The sequence below is a fragment of the Magnolia sinica genome, chromosome 18 (assembly GCF_029962835.1).
Source record: "Magnolia sinica isolate HGM2019 chromosome 18, MsV1, whole genome shotgun sequence".
Taxonomy (NCBI): Eukaryota; Viridiplantae; Streptophyta; class Magnoliopsida; order Magnoliales; family Magnoliaceae; genus Magnolia; species Magnolia sinica.
In genome coordinates this window covers 9,955,068-9,974,056 of record NC_080590.1, presented here as the reverse complement: position 1 = coordinate 9,974,056, position 18,989 = coordinate 9,955,068, and the positions used below count along the sequence as shown (strand labels likewise).

At 40.1% G+C, this 18,989-nt stretch overlaps 1 protein-coding gene across 6 annotated transcripts; it reads left to right on the top strand.

Moving 5' to 3' along the window:
* The first annotated feature begins 3,329 nt into the window (after positions 1 to 3,329).
* LOC131233075 (uncharacterized) lies at positions 3,330 to 16,908 on the top strand. 6 transcript variants are annotated; one of them, XM_058229672.1, is made up of 5 exons: positions 3,330 to 3,532; positions 15,184 to 15,539; positions 15,624 to 15,764; positions 16,074 to 16,724; positions 16,810 to 16,908. In XM_058229672.1, exons 2-5 carry the CDS (start codon positions 15,196 to 15,198, stop codon positions 16,811 to 16,813), a joined length of 1,140 nt encoding a protein of 379 aa, XP_058085655.1. In that variant the 5' UTR covers positions 3,330 to 3,532; positions 15,184 to 15,195; the 3' UTR covers positions 16,814 to 16,908. The 6 variants fall into 6 exon arrangements, with proteins under 6 accessions (XP_058085655.1, XP_058085654.1, XP_058085658.1 ...); XM_058229671.1 differs by having other exon boundaries at positions 3,333 to 3,541; positions 16,074 to 16,908; XM_058229675.1 differs by having other exon boundaries at positions 3,338 to 3,532; positions 15,217 to 15,539; positions 16,074 to 16,908.
* Positions 16,909 to 18,989: the final 2,081 nt, after the last annotated feature.

Genomic DNA, 18,989 nt, shown 5'->3' with positions numbered 1-18,989 from the left:
GCAAAGGTTAGAACAAGCCAAAGATGGGATGGCTAAAGATCTTCCAATCTAGAAGAAATACAGCATCCCCTATCCACTGGTCTTTACCAGGTCAATTGTCTGGATGGACTGTCATGGGGCCCTTTTTCATGGACAAGGCACGTTGTGGCATTATTCACGTTGAGATCCATCAGGACCCTATAATATCTCATTGTTTAATCACTGGTGTTTAGTCACAATATTCCTCCGAGTCCTCAGACAACTTTTAGCATAAGTATCGATATTTGGTTGGGTATTAAACCCATCAAATTGTCCTATGTTCATGATTTATGGCCCATGGTTTTGATCAGCCGGGTCCTTTGAATACAGATAGAAGATGCCAATTTAGGACTGACTGATCTGTTGCTTGTTTGTCATGCATATCAATCATTATTTCATGATGACCTCAAGAATGGATTTAACTCAGATCTTTATGACGAATTATACAATGTGGTGTCTGAATGTTTGTACAGCGTCCTTCAGGTATCGGTTGGCACAAGTGGGCCCATGCACAAAAAAGCCCCAGGATTGGAATACCCTACCAATATTTTAGTCTTTGTAAACAGAAAAGGGATTCTTGAGCCTCTATTTGCAGTCATGGTGTGGCACTATAGCATTAGAAACCGTAAATTCTGATCCAATTTGTTGTAATCAGTTAATTAACATATTGGCTAGCTGTGTTTTGAAAGACATGATTTACAAAAAAATCCATTTGAATCCAGAAAAGATTCCATAAAACACCAATAAATCCACCATCTATTTTGAGTAACTCCCGTCATAAAAGCAAGACATTGGGTGCTTCAACATGCTACAGTGACATACAGCTAGCCCGCTACAAGCTGCGGACCAATGAATGATAAATGACCTCGTTGTTGTTTGCTGTCTTATGCAAGGTCAGTGAATTGATGGACCAACAAAAATGTATTGCATTTATTATCTTAGTCTTTTTTTTCGTCAACTGTGCACCACTGCTATGTTTTCTCCATTAACTGTCAATTTCTTGGCAACATATTCAAGAGCTAGGATTTTCATAAAAATGAAAATGTTTGTGGGTTCTCCTTACGTGCTTCTCATATTTCAAGAGGAGCTTTTGAAATGCCGGGTTTGGTCTCTCCAATCTCTTTAATAATGTGTGAGAGCTCACTTCTATATTTACATATATATTGCTACCAAGAAAGGTCTCACTTGTACCTCTTTCCAAGGTATTCCGTAATGGTAATGGTGGCCCTAACAGCCACCACCGTTACCTTTACGATACGATTTATAACAACAGTTACGGTCCTTGTAACAGCTGTTACGGTCTCTCTCTCTCTCTCTCTCTTTTTAATTTTTAATTTTTTTAAATTATTGAAATTAAAAATCCAAAAAACCTATATTTGTCCTATGACATTTAAATAAAATCCGAAAAACCTGTATTTGCATTGTAATAGACTATTAGAGGGCTATTACGACCTTTACAGGGAGCGTAATGAGCTATTAAACGGTTGTTACAAGTCATTTGTGGACCATTACAATCCTGTGACATGTAATGGTTGTCACTATTACCTTTATCTAATGGCCTTTATGGCCCCATAACAGGCTTTATGGTACACCATGCCTGTTTCGTTTAACCTCCTCATTTTTTATTCTTAGTTTTTGTATTTGTGGATAATCCCTCTTTTACACAGTAAAACATCTCCCCATCTCTTGGCTTTTATTTTATTTTATTTATTTATTTATTTTATTTTACAGAACGCATCTCCTCTCTCTTACCCTCTTTCAAAACCCATCTCTAACGTGACACTTTTTGAGCTCTCTTATTGTCACCATCCTTGAGAACCATCACACTTGAGATGAGTGGCTATGAAGGTTGATGGATTTATATTCTAGAAGATCTTTTAATTTGAAGGTGGGCAGATGTTCATTTCCTCAAAAGCAAAGGTGTGCAAGTCTACAAGGAAAAGGACATGTTCTGATAGAATTTAACCTAACAGAGAATTTTCAGAAATACACAAAAGGCATGGAGTTAATTAAAAATATAGAAAAAGGGAGAGAGTTATTTCTAGCGGACAGGAAGGGAGAAAGGTACATGCAAATAACCTTTAAGCCTGTTTGGGATTAAGGAAATGAGAACAGCAATTCGGTAAATCCATTTACTTATCAAATTCATGGATTTGCATTAGATTTGGATCTTGACAAATCCCAAAATCCACCGTTTAGAAATCAAGCTACAAATGCATGGTTTGAATGTGACAATTGTATTATCTTTCATGTCCATCTATTCTGAGGTAACGAATTGAAGGGTTAAGATTTTTGGGTCCGCGTGAAAAATCCTCAGATTTGATCCAAACCGTTGGTCTATTCTGTATCTTGCGCCCCACCATTCCCCAAAATATCCTCAACAGGACAACCCACCTTTGAATTTTTAGATAGCAAACAGCAAATCAAGACAAGACAGCAGTACAGCAACGGTCCAAATTCAACTGTAGCAAAAGCCCAAGCTTGATTGCGAGGGTTTCTCAATAGGAAAGATCTTTTTGGTGCATGATCCATCCACGGTGGTTTCCATCAAACAGATCTGGATCACCAAAAACCGTGTGCCCTCCTTGTACAAACTGAACAGCTAGTGGGTACGGGGCACCTACCACTGAAACCTTCTTGGGCCCACCCTAGTTTTGGTTGAGCTGATATGTGGTTTTTCCTTTCATCCTGCTAGTACTTTCCTTTATGAACGGACTGGGTGGCAGATAAACAAGGTTGTCCCATGCAGGTTTCATCGTGGCCGTCCCTATCATTGGCCAGACGGACTGGCTCTATGGAGCCCACCGTGATGTATGAGTTTTCTCCACGTCGTTCATACATTTTTTCAGATCATTTTAGGTAACAGCCAAAAGTGAGGCAGATCCAAGGCTCAAGTTGACCACACAGTGAGAATTGAACTGCCACCATTAAAAACTTATTGAGAGCGACAAATTTTTTGGATCAAGCTTATATTTGTGTTTTCCCTTTATCCATGTCTATGAAACCTTATTAACAGGTTGGATAGCAAATAAAAATCACAGTAGGCCATATGAAGGTTTCAATGGTGGGCGTCATTATCACCAATGCTTCCTATGGTGTGGTCCGCGCGAGCCTTGGATCTGACTCATTTTTGGACTCACGCACTTAAATAATCTGGAAAAATGGATGGAGAGCGTGGATCATAAAACCCACAGATCACGGTGGGCCCCATGTCTGGATCGAGTCCCTGCGGGAGCAGGACGCAGTACGCTTCCCTGAGTTTTGGGCCTGCGTCCTAACAACCCACGAGCTGGTGCCACACGGTGGGCTCCACATGTGTTTTTGTTACACGGGCTACCCACAGCAGTAGTACAGAAATTCGCGGCACCCGGCTTTTGTTTCTCGAATCGAAGTTCTAAAACCTCTCTTTCTCTCGTAAAAGGGAGAAGAATTTAAAAAGTAAAAAAGAAAAGAAAAGGAGGGTGCTTCGCATTGTAGCTGAGATAGGAGAGAAAATCAAGTCCTTCTTCCGGGGGTACTACTTGTATGATTTCTCACTTCCATTCCCTCTTCAATTCCAACTTGAAATTCAAGGGCCTGTTTGGATGCACCCCGCCGTTTGGCGTGCTTGCCTTTTACTGAAACCCACCATCAGCGAAAACCGCTTTTCCTCCCCAATTCCCCATCCAATATTGGGTTGGCGAATCTGGTGGAAAGCTTCCCATTTGCCCCGAGAGGCGGGAATACCCGAACGGGTCAAAAATCAGATTCTGTATTTGGTAGAAATTGGAGTTTTAGTGCAGAAGAAACTTTCATCTATAGGGGTGAGAATGGGTCAGGTCAGGCCTCGAACCTGCTCAAGAGATGGGCTTTGGCTTCATTTATTGGGTTTTCAGGTCGGGTTTTGGGCTAGAAAATGTGACCCGTTAAGTAAATGGGCCGGGCACGGGTTGACCCTGACCCGATCGAAATCCGACCCGTTGTCGCTCCTTCATTCACTGGAGAGATTGTTGAATGAAATGAAATGGGTCTATATCTATAAGAAGATAATTTTCATTTGACCGATATTTTATGCTGTGTTGAAATTGTGCTCCTCCCCGCACTGCACATTTCGTTTTGGTGCTCTGCTGAAAGGAAATGCATTATATTTACTTGCCTGCAATCAAAATCCATTTGGGTTTCTTCAGTGTAAACAGGTCCTTATTTAATGACCATGAATTGCTGATAGAATTTTGTTCTACCCTATGACGGCTCATGCGGGTGGGAAGAGAAATAAGCTCATATAAATGCCTCATCGTGATACTAGTTTTAGACCTGTTGAAATGTTGATGATTGTTTACTTGGTATTTTTTGTATGAGAAATGCTCCATTGCTCTTAGAGCACTGTAAGTTATAGTGCTCCCAGTTGTATTCGGACACTCAGACAGTCCAGTCGCTTGATCTGAACTGTCCATTAAGTTTAGAAGACTTTCATGGGCAACCATGTGAAAATAACACTAATGGGATGATCTAATCCATCCTTAATTTTGGTCTCTCTCTCTGTTTTTTTTTTTTTCCCCGTAGCCATCCCTTTTCCAGGCCATGGATGGGATGTTACAATTGCCTAACCGAAGTGATTCTTTAGAATCATAAGCAATCCATGATGGTCCCTTACAAATAGATGAATTGAATTGTTGATTGGACCTATTTTGTGTAAATGATTTTGGCCTCCATTTTTAAGGCCATTGATCATCATCATCATCATCATCTAAGCCTTATCCCAACTAATTGGGGTCAACTGCATGAATCCTTTTAAAGCCATTGATCAGATTATTAAATTTGTTAGATCAGTGTGATGTTTTCATGGTATCTTATCTGATGAGATATGCATTAGAACTAATAATGGTCTAGGTCAATGGATTGGACTGTCTAAGTTACGAATACAACTAGGAGCACTATGCCTTCTAGTGCTCTGAGAGCACCACAGCATTTTTCTTTTTATATAGGTGTTCTATATTTGTTTCAAAGGAAGTGGGTGTTTGTGGTGTTGATGCTATGTTATTTTTCGGGAGGTCCTGAAATTTGTCTTATAACATTCTTCATGTAGCTGTATGTAGGTAAGAGTATCTTAGTTAAGATGGGTAGGAATTTCCAGTGCAGGGTAATCAACTAGAAATGCTTCTAGTGGCAGATAACTGAAATTGAAGAGTTTTGTGTCTTCTACTTCCACAACTCGTGCCTTTGGAGAAAGAATGGGCTTAGATGATGCTTCACTAGTTTGAGACCAGTGTGAAATCTGCAAGCATCTTTGTAAAACAGAAGGCGTAATTATGTGTAATGTCAAAATCACCCAAGTCATTCTCTTAACTACATTCATTGAGATTCATAGAGGAACCTTGCGATTTTTATTTTTTTTTGAAAAGTCAACCTCGTGACCCAAAATCCTAAACCTTGTGATTTTGTCCAGTATCCTTGTCAACTCTCCCAACCAAGGTTTCTTGAATGTTGGGTCTAGTGAGGCGGGGGCTCTTGCATGTCGAGAAGGAATGCGCATTTTCTCAAAGTCTTTTACAACAGGTGTGTCATTGAAGGAGATTCGTGCAATGTCATTAAGCCAGCCTCTTTAAATGAGCTGATGCCTTGGAAACTAGCTTTTGTTATCTAAGAGATTAGAGCAATTTCTGCCCCATTTAGAGTTGTTTTTCCTTTTTGAGGAAGTGCAACAAATTTATTCAAGAACAAGAGAAGAACATTCCAAAATATATTGAGTGACCAACCGCGAATGACATTCTTTCAGTCCCTCTTCATTGAGTTATTCATCACCTCATTGGCATTCCCTAGGAGGCTAGGACCAAGAAACGCGGGGCTCGCAAAGAGTCAGCCATGGACTTTATCTCTAGAATACAAGTAGGAAGCCTTGGATACCCCGGCTTACTGCCTCAAACCCACCGGATCACATGTTTAGCATCCACTCATATGAGTTAATGCCTGGATAACACTTTTTTTTTCCTGATGAATGGCATTAGAAATTTATTAAAGAAGAAAGAAATGCAAGAGCCGCTGTTGCTAGCAAGAAAAAAGGAACAGATCTTCTAAAAAAGTAACCTAAAATCTGTGACCAAAATAAATAAATAAATAAAAGAAACCAGTCCACCATTTATTCGGAATTCCCAACACCGACATACCCACTCTTCGCTAGACAATCTGCCTCATCAGCTGCCTCTCTATGCACATGAGAGAATTCGACCACACAATTAGCCCATATGTCGAGAAATTCATCCATAAGATTAGTAACTAACCGGCAAGACTGGAGGAGTGACTGTCAAGTTTATGTTTATCCGGCACAATGCAAGGGCCCTTCACCTTTCCATTGGAGTGGTCTTACTAAAATTGCAAGAACAATCTCCCTCCAACTAGATCTTATAAGCTGGGAAGGAATCTCACAGAATTCCTTATTAGTTTTAGACCACAATGGGATAAGTTTGCAAGCTTTATCAAACCTCCTCATGGCACGATTTTCCACAAAAATCTAGTGATTGCATTCTAGCAAAGAGACCATACCACTGCTTGAAGTGCCATCTTTCACATGATCACACTGATGGGTCCCAACACACTAATTCTCCAGGATGCAATAAGCTCCTCTATTGGCTTTGTCATGGCTCAAATGATGCGGACATCAGTGGTGCACCATTTAGAGTGTACCAGAGGAGGAGACGGAGTACCGGAGTGGAGGAGTTGATGTGGATGGACGTTGGGTCCATTGGACCCATTTTTCGACTCGCCACGAGTGCAGGAGTGGCATGACCACACCCTGACCATCAATCCATGGGTCGGATTTTACATCCTACGACACGGGTGTTTTAGTTTTAGGCGTTTTGTTCTTTTCCTTATTTCAGGGGCTTTATTGCACTTTCTTTACTTTTCGTATTTTTTTTTTTTTGTTATTTTTCTTGTTTTTAGGGGCTTTAGTGCACTTTTACTTTTTTTCCATAGCTTATATATACGTTGTGAGAAACCCTATTTTCATTATTATTAAATGAATAGAAATTCGTTTTTTTCCTCAAGAGATTAGGATTTCAGAATTGGTCCTTGGATGTTGAGATTCCACCTTGATTTCAGGTTTCCTTCTCTCTAGATCTTCGAGGTGTAGGAAAAGGTAAGAATCATCCTCCTTTTCTTTTGACGATAAAATGACCTGTATTTTCTTCATCTCGAACCTTTCGTTCTTTACCCCTTTCGTTCCTCTCTTGATATCCCTTTTCTAGTTTGAATGGAAAAGAGGGATGATTAGTCAGTAGAATCATATCCAAACTTGACTGTGGACTGACTTATGCTAGATCTGAGATATTCTCATATCCTTAGGTCCCTCCTTTTTACTGTTTATGCGATTTTATGCTAAAGGCATGATCCTGATGGAATGACCTCATCTTTATTTTGAAGTTTACCTAATCCCTTTGACCAGAAGCAGTTAATTAATTAGTGTATTTATTTGAACATTCTTTAACATGATTATACATGCATCTAGGATTAAGTCATCACATGTCCCTACATCATCAAAGAATCCCAAAATACCTCAACATTGCTATCCAAACCTTTGCAGCAAAAGTAGTGTAGAAGAAGATGAGGTACCGATTCTTCATGATTGGCACGCATGATGCAACAATTAGGGAAAGAATGACCTGAATTTTCAAGTGGTTGAGGGTAAGAATTTTAGCAAGAGCCGCTGTTCAGTGGAGCATTAATTTTGAGAGAAACCACCTTGAGCCAAACCTGAGCTATCACTGAGGGAACTGCCTGGGGAGATGCACCAATGGACTTATAGAAAGATCTAATCAAGAACATACCATCTGTGTCTCCCGCTCGTTAGATGAGCTGGTAGAGACGGTGTAGTGTCTGTGAGTGATCCAGGGTTCAATCCCTAGTAGTGTAACCTTTCGAAAAAATTAAAAAAAAATAAAATAATAATAATAGTAAAAGAAAATACCATCTGCAGCAGTAGTCCAAATCCTGTAACCCTCCCATGAAATAGGAACATGCATTGTCTCCAAAAGCACCCTTAGATGACTAAAAGAAAGATTGTGGACCACAATCGGACTCTTAAAATCCTAAAAATAGCAAAAACAGAACTTACTAAAAATAGAAAGTTTTAATTTTAAAACCTAATTTGACCCCTAAAATGATTGAATTTTGCAAAGCTATTTTCAAACCAATGAACCTTTGGTTTTTGGCTAGGACATAGAGCTCGCCAATAACTTTCCAATGGTATATTAAATGTGCAAACGAATGACCGATCGAAAAGTTATAGCTGTTAGAAGCTACATCATGCATTTAGGCCCGAGTTTGGGTGATCTTGACCTTCTATTGAATCGTCCTATACTGGTTCTCCAGCTTAAGCTGATCCTTAAGAGGTCTTCAAATACCAAAAACTTCTTTATTGCAAGTTTTTGACATCTCTTCCAACAATTTAAAATTTCCCAAAAGTATTTTCCCAGCTCCATCTTCCACTAAGAAAGAAAACCACCATTCTTTTATACGATTCAAAAAAAAAGGATGCTCCAACCACATATTGTTGAACGAATTGGTCATGGACCCCAGGAACCACATGTCGGTTCACCTAGATGTTTTTTCTAATGTTTTGAGAGAAGCGAATGAGATTGCCTATTCCCTTGCTAAGGAGGAAGCGACTAGGGGGTTGCTCTTGTTAGTTGAATGGCTCCTGGATTCTGTTTTGTCACTCTTGTTAGTTGATTGGCACCTGGATTCCGTTTTCTTAGAGTTGTATGTATTTTTTTCTCGTCCTTTTTACTAAACTTACTTATCATTTGAAAAGACAATACAAATGTCAAGTCTCAAGAGTACTTCCATTGTGTGACAACCAGTGTTCAAATTGTCGGCGAAAAATCGATAATATCGCCGATATTATCGGTGTCGCCAAGCCGGCGATACCGAAACCCCCTAGTTTCGTATCTCTTCCAATTGTCGGCGATTTTTCGGCGATAAATAAAATTATCGACGATAAATAAAGTTATCGGCGATAAATTCGCTGTAGCTAACCCACCGAAAATTTCGGGAGTGCGTAAATATGAAAATTTTTTTTAAAAAAAATGAAGAAGATGAAAAATCATTCCGATCCATGTAAGAGGATATTTTCGATACCTTTAAAAGAGGATTCAAAATTTGGAGGTAGCACACCAGTCGATCGATCGTCGAAATCCGTGCGTTGTTCTTCCGTATGTAAAAAAAACTTCGATTTTTCCTTTTTTTTCTTCAAATAAATGAAAGATTTCAAAGAAGCGGCAATTTCGGCAAAGAATCTTTCATAGATGGGTGGATATTTCCTAAATTTTGGAGAGAATTTGAGAAATTTCAGGGATTTGAAGGATTCGAGGGCTTCGGAAGATTTTCCCCAAAATGGTTTCCCGCATCCGAAGCTCTCTTTCACGGGATGACCACACGTGAGACATGAAGTGCTCACTGCTCTGTGGGTCCACTATGATGTAATGTGTTTCATTTACGCCGTCCATTTATTTTGAAAGATCATTTTAGGTCATGAGCCGTTAAATGAGTCAGATCCACATTTCAGGTGGACCACATCAAAGGAAACAACGGTGATTGAACGCTTACCTTTAAAAACTTTTTAAGGCCCACTGTAACGGTTATTTGCCATCCAACCATTTGATTAAGTCACACAGATTTGGATGAAGGGAAAACACAAATATCAGCTTGATCGAAACTTTTGTAGCTCCCGATGAGTTTTTAATGGTGGCCATTCAATAACCACTGTTTCCTGCCATGTGGTCCACCTTAAATTTGGATCTATCTCATTTTTTGTCTGATGCCTTAAAATGATCTACCAATATGAATGGACGGTAAAGATACACAACTGTTGATAAGGCCCTATGATGTTTATTTGACATACAACATGTTAAGAAGGTACCCAACTGTTGATAAGATCACGTGATATTTATTTGACATCCAAAACGTGTTGGTAAGGTATACAAATATGGATAAGGTCACGTGATCCTTGGGCCCATCATAATGTTTCTGTGATGTTTATTTGACATCCAACGTGTTGATAAGGTCACGTGACTGTAGATGAAGGGAAAAAAATAAATCTCAGCTTGATTCAAATTTTTTGTAGCCCATTAACGGACAATCACCACTTTTTCCTTAAGGTAGGGTCTAATTGAAAATTGGATCTACTTCATTTTTTGCGGTCATGCCCTAAAATAATCTTAAAAATTGGATGGACAGCATGGATATAGAAGACATACATCAAGGTAGTCCCCACACTAAGGGTTACACCGTCTCATGTGAGTTTGCACCTAATCTTCATTAGAGTGTGTGACTTGGGTGTGACCCCAGAACCAGTGGCGTGGGTGCCTATAGGGCCCACTTGTTAAGGCGTGATTTAAAAAAATTAAGAAGATATAAATTACAGGTCTTCCACACTACAGGAAATAGTGGTTGAATGCCTACCATTAAAATTTTCCTAAGGTCCACAGTAATATTTTTTGACCATCTAAGCTATTGATAAGGTCAAACAGACCTAAACAGACCTGAATGAAAAGACTAAAAAAAAAAAAAAAACACACACACACACACACAAATATCAGCTCGATCCAAAACTTATGTGGCCCACAAAAGGTTTTTAATGGTCATTAACCAATGTTTCCTATGGCGTGGTCCACACAAAATTTGTATCTACTTTATTTTTTAGTCCACACCCTAAAATAAGCCGGCAAAATAGATGAACGTCGTGGATATACAATGCATACATTGAGGTGGGTTCTACGATCAAGATTTAGACGATGACTACAGGCCACCTCATCACTCCATGTAAGGATGAGGGATGGCAAAAAAGGTATGCTTTGTTAGTTCATTTAATTTTACATATCTTAATTATTGTACTATAGTTGCATTTGTATTATATAAATTTATTTTGGTTACTATTTGAGTGATTTTTGTGACAACGCATGCCTTTTAGCCCCCATTAAATGGAACTTCTAATTTAATGCATTCTTTTTGCAATTTTTTCATTCTTGAATATGTAAATATGTGTATTTAGGCATGTCCTGAAGTTTCACTGAAAAATTCCACCATTTTCTCTACGTTTCCCCCATTTTCCCTGCATTTCCAGTTATCGGCGATATTATATCTTTATCTCCGGCCAGCGAAACTTGTAGCGATACCGACAACTCGAACACTGGTGACAACCATAACACATGACTAAGAATTAAACAGATATGGATAGGCAATGATAAATGGAACATGCAAGCTACCCAGCAGTTTCTGATTCAATCAAGTCAGAGAAGCTTGATGGTGCCATTTCCTTTTTGTGATAAGAATTAAACAGATATGGATAGGCAATGACAAATGGAACATGCAAGCTACCCAACAGTTGATTCAATCAAGTCTGTGAAGTTAGATGGTGCTATTTCCTTTTTGTGGATGTAAACTACCAGATTGTAGTTTTAGACAAGTGTCTTATGGGTCATGTATAAGGTATTTTTCAGTTTTAACCTCTTTTAGCTAAGAAAGGATTAACTACAGACAATTAAAACATGCTAAGCTTGCCATGATAGTCTGTTTTTCCCACCAATGTGCCGCGTGTAGAATATCTGAGCTGTATAAGTGGGCCCATCATGAAGATCAGCTGACAAGCAAATTAAGAAGATGCACTCATCAGTGGTCTTACTAAAATTGCAAGAACAATCTCCCTCCAACTAGATCTTATAAGCTAGGAAGGAATCTCACAGAATTCCTTATTAGCTTTAGACCACAATGGGATAAGTTTGCAAGCTTTATCAAACCTCCTCATGGCACGATTTTCCACAAAAATCTAGTGATTGCATTCTAGCAGAGAGACCATACCACTGCTTGAAGTGCCATCTTTCACATGATCACACTAATGGGTCCCAACACACTGATTCTCCAGGATGCAATAAGCTCCTTTATTGACTTTGTCATGGCTCAAATGATGCGGACATCAGTGGTGCACCATTTAGAGTGTACCAGAGGAGGAGACAGTACTGGAGTGGAGGAGTTGATGTGGATGGACGTTGGGTCCATCGGACCCATTTTCCGATGCGCTACGAGTGCAGGAGCAGCATGATGACCATCGATCCATGGGTCGGATTTCACATCCTATCACACGGGTGTTTTAGTTTTAGACGTTTTTGTTCTTTTCCTTATTTCAGGGGCTTTATTGTACTTTCTTTACTTTTCGTCTTTTTTTGTTATTTTTCTTATTTTCAGGGGCTTTAGTGCACTTTTACTCCTTTTTTTTTTTCCATAGCTTATATATACGTTATGAGAAACCCTATTTTCATTATTATTGAATGAATAGAAATTCGTCTCTTTCCTTCCTCTTTATTCAAGAGATTAGGATTTCAGGATTGGTCCTTGGATGTTGAGGATTCCACCCCGATTTCAGGTTTCCTTCTTTTTAGATCTTCGAGGTGCAGAAAAAGGTAAGAATCATCATTCTTTTCTTTTGACGACAAAATGACCTGTATTTTCTTCATCTCGAACATTTCATTCTTCACCCCTTTTGTTCCTCTCTAGATATCTCTTTTCTAGTTTGAACGGAAAAGAGGGATGATTAGTCAGTAGAATCAGATCCAAACTTGACTGTGGACTGACTTATGCTAGATCTGAGTTATTCTCATATCCCTAGGTCCTCCCTTTTTACTGTTTACGCGATTTTATGCTAAGGGGCATGATCCTGACGGAATGACCTCATCTTTGTTTTGAAGTTTACCTAATCCCTTTGACTGGAAACGGTTAGTTAATTAGTGTATTTATTTGAACATTCTTTAACCTGATTATACATGCATCTAGGATTAGATCATCACATGTCCCTGCATCATCAAAGAACCCCAAAATACCTCAACATTGCTACCCAAACCTTTGCGGCAAAAGTAGTGCAGAAGAAGATGAGGTACCGATTCTTCATGATTGGCACGCATGATGCGACAATTTGGGAAAAAATGACCTGAATTTTCAAGTGGTTGAGGGTAAGAATTTTAGCAAGAGCCGCTGTCTAGTGGAGCATTAATTTTGAGAGAAACTACCTTGAGCCAAACCTGAGCGATCACTGAGGGAACTGCCTGGGGAGATGCACCAATGGACTTATAGAAATATCTGATCAAGAACATACCATTTGTGTCTTCCGCTCATTAGATGAGCTGGTAGAGACAGTGTAGTGTTTGTGAGTGATCTAGGGTTCAATCCCTAGTAGTGTAACCTTTTGAAAAAATAAAAATAAATAAATAAATGATAATAATAGTAAAAGAACATACCATCTGCAGCAGTAGTCCAAATCCTGTAACCCTCCCTTGAAATAGGAACATACATTGTCTCCAAAAGCACCCTTAGATGACTAAAAGAAAGATTGTGGACCACAACTGGACTCTTAAAATCCTAAATATAGCAAAAACAGAACTTACTAAAAATAGAAAGTTTTAATTTTAAAACCTAATTCTGTTAGTTGATTGGCTCCTGGATTCTGTTTTGTCACTCTTGTTAGTTGATTGGCACCTGGATTCCGTTTTGTTAGAGTTGTATGTATTTTTTTCTCATCCTTTTTACTAAACTTAGTTATCATTTGAAAAGACAATACAAATGTCAAGTCCCAAGAGTACTTCCATTGTGTGACAACCATAACACATGACTAAGAATTAAACAGATATGGATAGGCAATGATAAATGGAACATGCAAGCTACCCAGCAGTTTCTGATTCAATCAAGTCAGAGAAGCTTGATGGTGCCATTTCGTTTTTGTGATAAGAATTAAACAGATATGGATAGGCAATGACAAATGGAACATGCAAGCTATCCTACAGTTTCTGATTCAATCAAGTCTGTGAAGTTAGATGGTGCCATTTCCTTTTTGTGGATGTAAACTACCAGTTTGTAGTTTTAGACAAGCGTCTTATGGGTCATGTATAAGGTATTTTTCAGTTTTAACCTCTTTTAGCTAAGAAAGGAGTAACTACAGACAATTAAAACATGCTAAGCTTACCATGATAGTCTGTTTTTCCCACCAATGTGCCACGTGTAGAATATCTGAGCAGTGTAAGTGGGTCCATCATGAAGATCAGCTGACAAGCAATTTAAGAAAATGCACTCATCAGGTGGGCTGTACCACCAGAAATCAATTGACAGAAAAGATCTGATCCAATGTATGGTGTGGCCTACCTGATGTCCTGCATGTGATACTTTGTGGGAAAACCAATATAGCATGGTAACATAGCTACGCTGGTTGGTAATTGTGCAATTTTATGGAAAATGTATCAACTTCCACTCATGTTGGAGCAATCAAATTGTTCGACACCTCCATTGGTTGTACACCTTCTCATGCACTGCAACAGATAGCTAATAGTGTTTGATTGATCATTTCAAATATGCACAAAATCTATTCATCTCTTAATCATTCCCTTTTTCTTATGCATTTGAACCACATGAAGTTTGACAATGACTCTTCTTATGATTGTGTTCCCATGATCATAATTACAATTTCAGAGTTATCATACAATGCTCATCCGGAGAGCCTCGATAGGACGATTGGTATTAAGTTTGTACAAATGGTGCGTGCTTCATTGATCCAAACTGCTGACATGAATGGCCCACCACGGATGGCTGGACCATGCACTAAAATCCTCCCGAACTGGAGGACCCAAGCCATTGAATTTCGGCCATATGTGGTTGAATGTGGACCATTGCCACATCTTCTTTTGTAACCATCATTTTCCTCTCACCAGTTGCAGGGTTAGGATTTTCCCATTTGGAAGAGTTTTGGCACATGGGCCATCCAGAGTGGGGCAAATCATATTAACCATTGGGACCACTAAACCATTTGCCTCATCTGTATAGACTGGAAACTCAAGCATAGTATAGAGCCTCCCAGGTGGAGCATTGTATAATCCGTGTTTATTTAATTTATTTATAGGTGCTTGCATACTATGATCCCAATCCAATGTGAAAAATATTCTGAGGTTGAGGTCCCATCCCCAGGATATGGAGGTTGAATAATTCAATTCAATGCATCCTGTTTGCTCATTATGGCTGCAAACGGGAATCATATAATAGTGCTTGCCATTCATTCTCTCAATGTCAGAGATGTTAATTATTTCAGTTTGATTTACATACCTATTTCTTTAGCTATTGATATCTAAGCTGTAAGCCATGCTTGATCTTTTCAAGGGCTCATAAAACATGTCTGGCAATAAGGTGAAGCTACTCTGCAGCTTTGGGGGTAACCTCTTTTGCCATCCCGCCAATGCGAAGGTTCTCTATATGGGCGGAAATACCCGAATGGTTGTCATGGACCGCTGTGTGAGTTTTTCTACCCTCCTGTTGAAGATGTCTGAGATTTGCAACTCCAAACCAAGCTGTGTCAAAGTGAAATTCCAGTTTCCCGGCACAACTCTAGATTCACCTCTTGTGTCTGTTGAATGTGATGAGGATGTAAGAAATATGATGGATGAGTCTGACAGCAGCAACAAGATTTCACTCTTCCTTTTCATCGAGCAAGGCGAGGAACCTGTCGTAATCACTGGGTAAGCAAGTACACCTCATTGGTGCATTCTTCATATTTCTTATACATAATGCATGGTATTTATATCAAACCCTCCCCATTTCAGAGAGGATGCTACTTTAACTCCTGCCCATGTGTCTACGGATAGCGGACCAAGTTCATTGCTACAATTGGCTGACGGGGATCAAATTCTCCCACATTTTCAAGAGTTAGCAAATGTCCAGAACTCCGGCACTGCATCATCTGGGTATGTGAGCTTTGCACTCTATATTGTAATCACACTTGTGTTGTTATGGTGGTGACCATGTTGTTGCTGCCCCTTTTGCTAATTGCGCCTATAAGTCAGGCCTAGTCCCATCCTGACCCATTACAGTCATAGTCAGGCTAAACGACAGGCTTGGACTGCAATAAGTAGAGATATGGTCATACCTGGGCCAGGGTCCGACCCACAGGCCTAAACATAGGCTCAGGTCTAGCGCATGGCAAGAGCCAGGCCTGGAGGCCAGGTGGTTTGGCTGGCATGATATACTAATGCTGCTTATTTTATAATTTATAGAGGGGAAGCTACTGCAGCGGATGCCCAAATAGTTGATGGTGAGAGTGGTCCAAGCACACCCATGGTTAGAAGGGATCAGCCTTTCGCAGTTGGTCAAGCATTCGCTGATGCCGATAGTTTCCGTCGTGCATTAAGGGATTATGCCATTGCTAATAAAGTTGCTCTCCGGATGGTCAATGTTTGTCGCGAGCGCGTCACAGCAAAGTGCCTTGGAGAAGGTTGTTCTTGGCGTATCCATGCATCTCAGCTCCGTCGTGACCTCGATGCATTTAAGGTGAAGACCTTTCGCTCTGAGCATTCTTGTGGTGGACATAGTGGCGGTAGACATCCGCAAGTGAGTTCCTCATGGGTTGCAAGTCGCATTGAGGACTGGGTACGAGATAATAATGATTACAAACCGATGGATATAGTGAGAGACATCGAACGGGAACATGGAGTCACTATAAAGTATTGCGTGGCCTATAAGGCGAAGTGGAAGGCCTTGAAGCGGATCTATAGTTCTGATGAAAACATGATGGAGATCCTCAACACCCCCCGGCCACCTGGGCGGCCGAAAAAGACTTGTATCGAGAAACCCAGAGAAGTCCTTCCCTTGCATTGCGGTCGGTGCAATCAGATCGGACACAACAGGAAAACTTGCAAAGCTCCACTGTAATTTGCTGTTTGTTGCCACATGTGGTTCTTTCAATCTCTCTTATTTCATCCTAGTTAAGATATGTGTGGTCTTATGTTGCAGGTAGAAAGAGTGAAGCTCTGTGAGCTCTGTTGAAGGGGTAATTGGACACTTACTGCTAACTTTTCTGTTGTATATTTGCTCAATCTCACTGTGACTCCATGACCTAGGGCCCGTTTGGATGCAGCAAAAGTTCTATCCTGGATAGTCTGCCTAGGATAGCCCGTCCAGCATCTTGTTTGTCAAACATCCTGTACAGGGAAGGAACGTCTGGTACCTGCGATGGATGTGTACATTGCCACATGTGGTGCATGTGGGCCACTTGTAGATGTTGTGGGGTGCTTGAAGATCGATGTTAGCATGTGGCACGTGGATTGTGGGGTGCTTGAAAATGGACAATGGCACATATGATGACGCGAACATTGACAGGTTAGCACATGGGGCACATGGGGTGGTTGAAGGTCGACGGTGGCACATGTAATGCATGTCTATAGAACAAGATAGTATATTGTAGTGAGTTGCTATCCAATATTTGCTATTTCACCCTTTTTTCAGGTGAGGCTATCCTCACCTTTGCAGATAGCCTATCCTCATTTATCTTGGCAACCATGCAAGAAGGGTGTTTGACAAACTAGGGGTAGAACTAGTAATGTTGTATGAGCTGCATGGTATAGAACTTTTTCTGCACTCAAACGAGTCCTTATCTTTTGTGAGCTCCGGTTAGTCAAGGCTAAAAATGCATGGTATTTCTCAAAAAAATAAAAATAAATAAATAAATAATCATATTTTCATTCTTGGGAGCACTTACTTTCTTAGTTTTTTAGATATGGTTATGGTTTGTTGGAATAATTGGGCTCCACCAGTTAAACATAAGTAGTGGGGGGGACATGGCTCTTTGGCTAATCTCCATTGCCTGATCTTGTTGGTTACTACAAAAGCACCTAGTTGGGCACTTGGACTGCCCTCTACCTTCTCCTCCTGTTGGTTACTAGCATGCATATTTGTTAGGAAGTATCCTTTTTCCGCTGCTGACCATCGTTTGATTTTGTTGGTCATGACCATGCATTTGGGTCTGAAAGTGCCTTGTTCCTGTTGTTGCCCAAACCTTTGAAGTCTGCAAGCTGTTCTTTAGTAATTCCTTACAGTCATCACCTTGTTTTGCCTGATCTTGGGACATCATCTTATCTCACTACAAGCATCAAGCTCTCTCCAATGCTCAAGTTACCTCGTGTTCTGACTTCAGGTAACTACATTAACTGGATATGGGAATTGTGCACTCTCCCAAGGGACATGTTCGGGTTGGTGCGTTTGGCTTATTCATTAACCGGGACCAGATCATGGCCTGAGCTGCATGGTCGGGCTTGGGCCTAAGTTAAGAAATCCATGCCTGTATCCATCAATGTACCCGTCGGGTACTGCTATATGCTATGTACTTTGGTTGTTTTACCATTGATGCAGAACCCCAAGTTACTGTTACAGTTGCTCAAGCAAGCAGTTGTTAATGGTGAGAATGATTTAAGCTTATGGTTGGAAGTGATCAGAGATTCTAACTTTCAATGCTGGTTGCTGATGACGAGTTTTTGCCATGCATTACACTGGTATGCTATTGCTAACAAAGTCAATGCTCTATGATTCTAAGCTTCGACTAAGATCTTAATGCATTTAGAGACTATTTGGAAGTTACATCTATTTTCTTTCATGGATTTGATCTTAATACATTTAGAGGCTATTAGGAAATGAGGATTCATAGGGAAATCAATTTTCTTTCATGGATATGTTGTTTTTGCCTGTTTTTATTATAAAAAGTAGCTGTTGGAATTACATTGTTCTTTAGAGAAATAGCTTGCAATATGAGTTGAGAATCGACTGGTAAAGCAAAGTAAAAAAACGGTTGGGGTGATTTGGGTCCAGCTCCATGGCTCACTGGTTGATAGACTCTGTTTCAACACTGAGAGGAGTACGTAAGTTTTCCCCTAAAGGAAAGGTGCCTGGTTTTCCCACGAGCCTTGCCAAGCAAATCATGTGGGGCCCATCCACTACTGTCGTATGAAGTGGGCCCATGGTAGCCCACGAAAAACAGAAGGTTACGGCATTTGGATGCCATTAGGATTCCGTGAAGGTCAGTTTTCTGACGTGAGTGCCTATCTGATGGATGAACGGCTGGATTTTTTGATAAAATCATCCATACAGTAGTTCCCAACTGATCGATGGTTTAGATGTCATTCACGCATGCCAGGATGGAA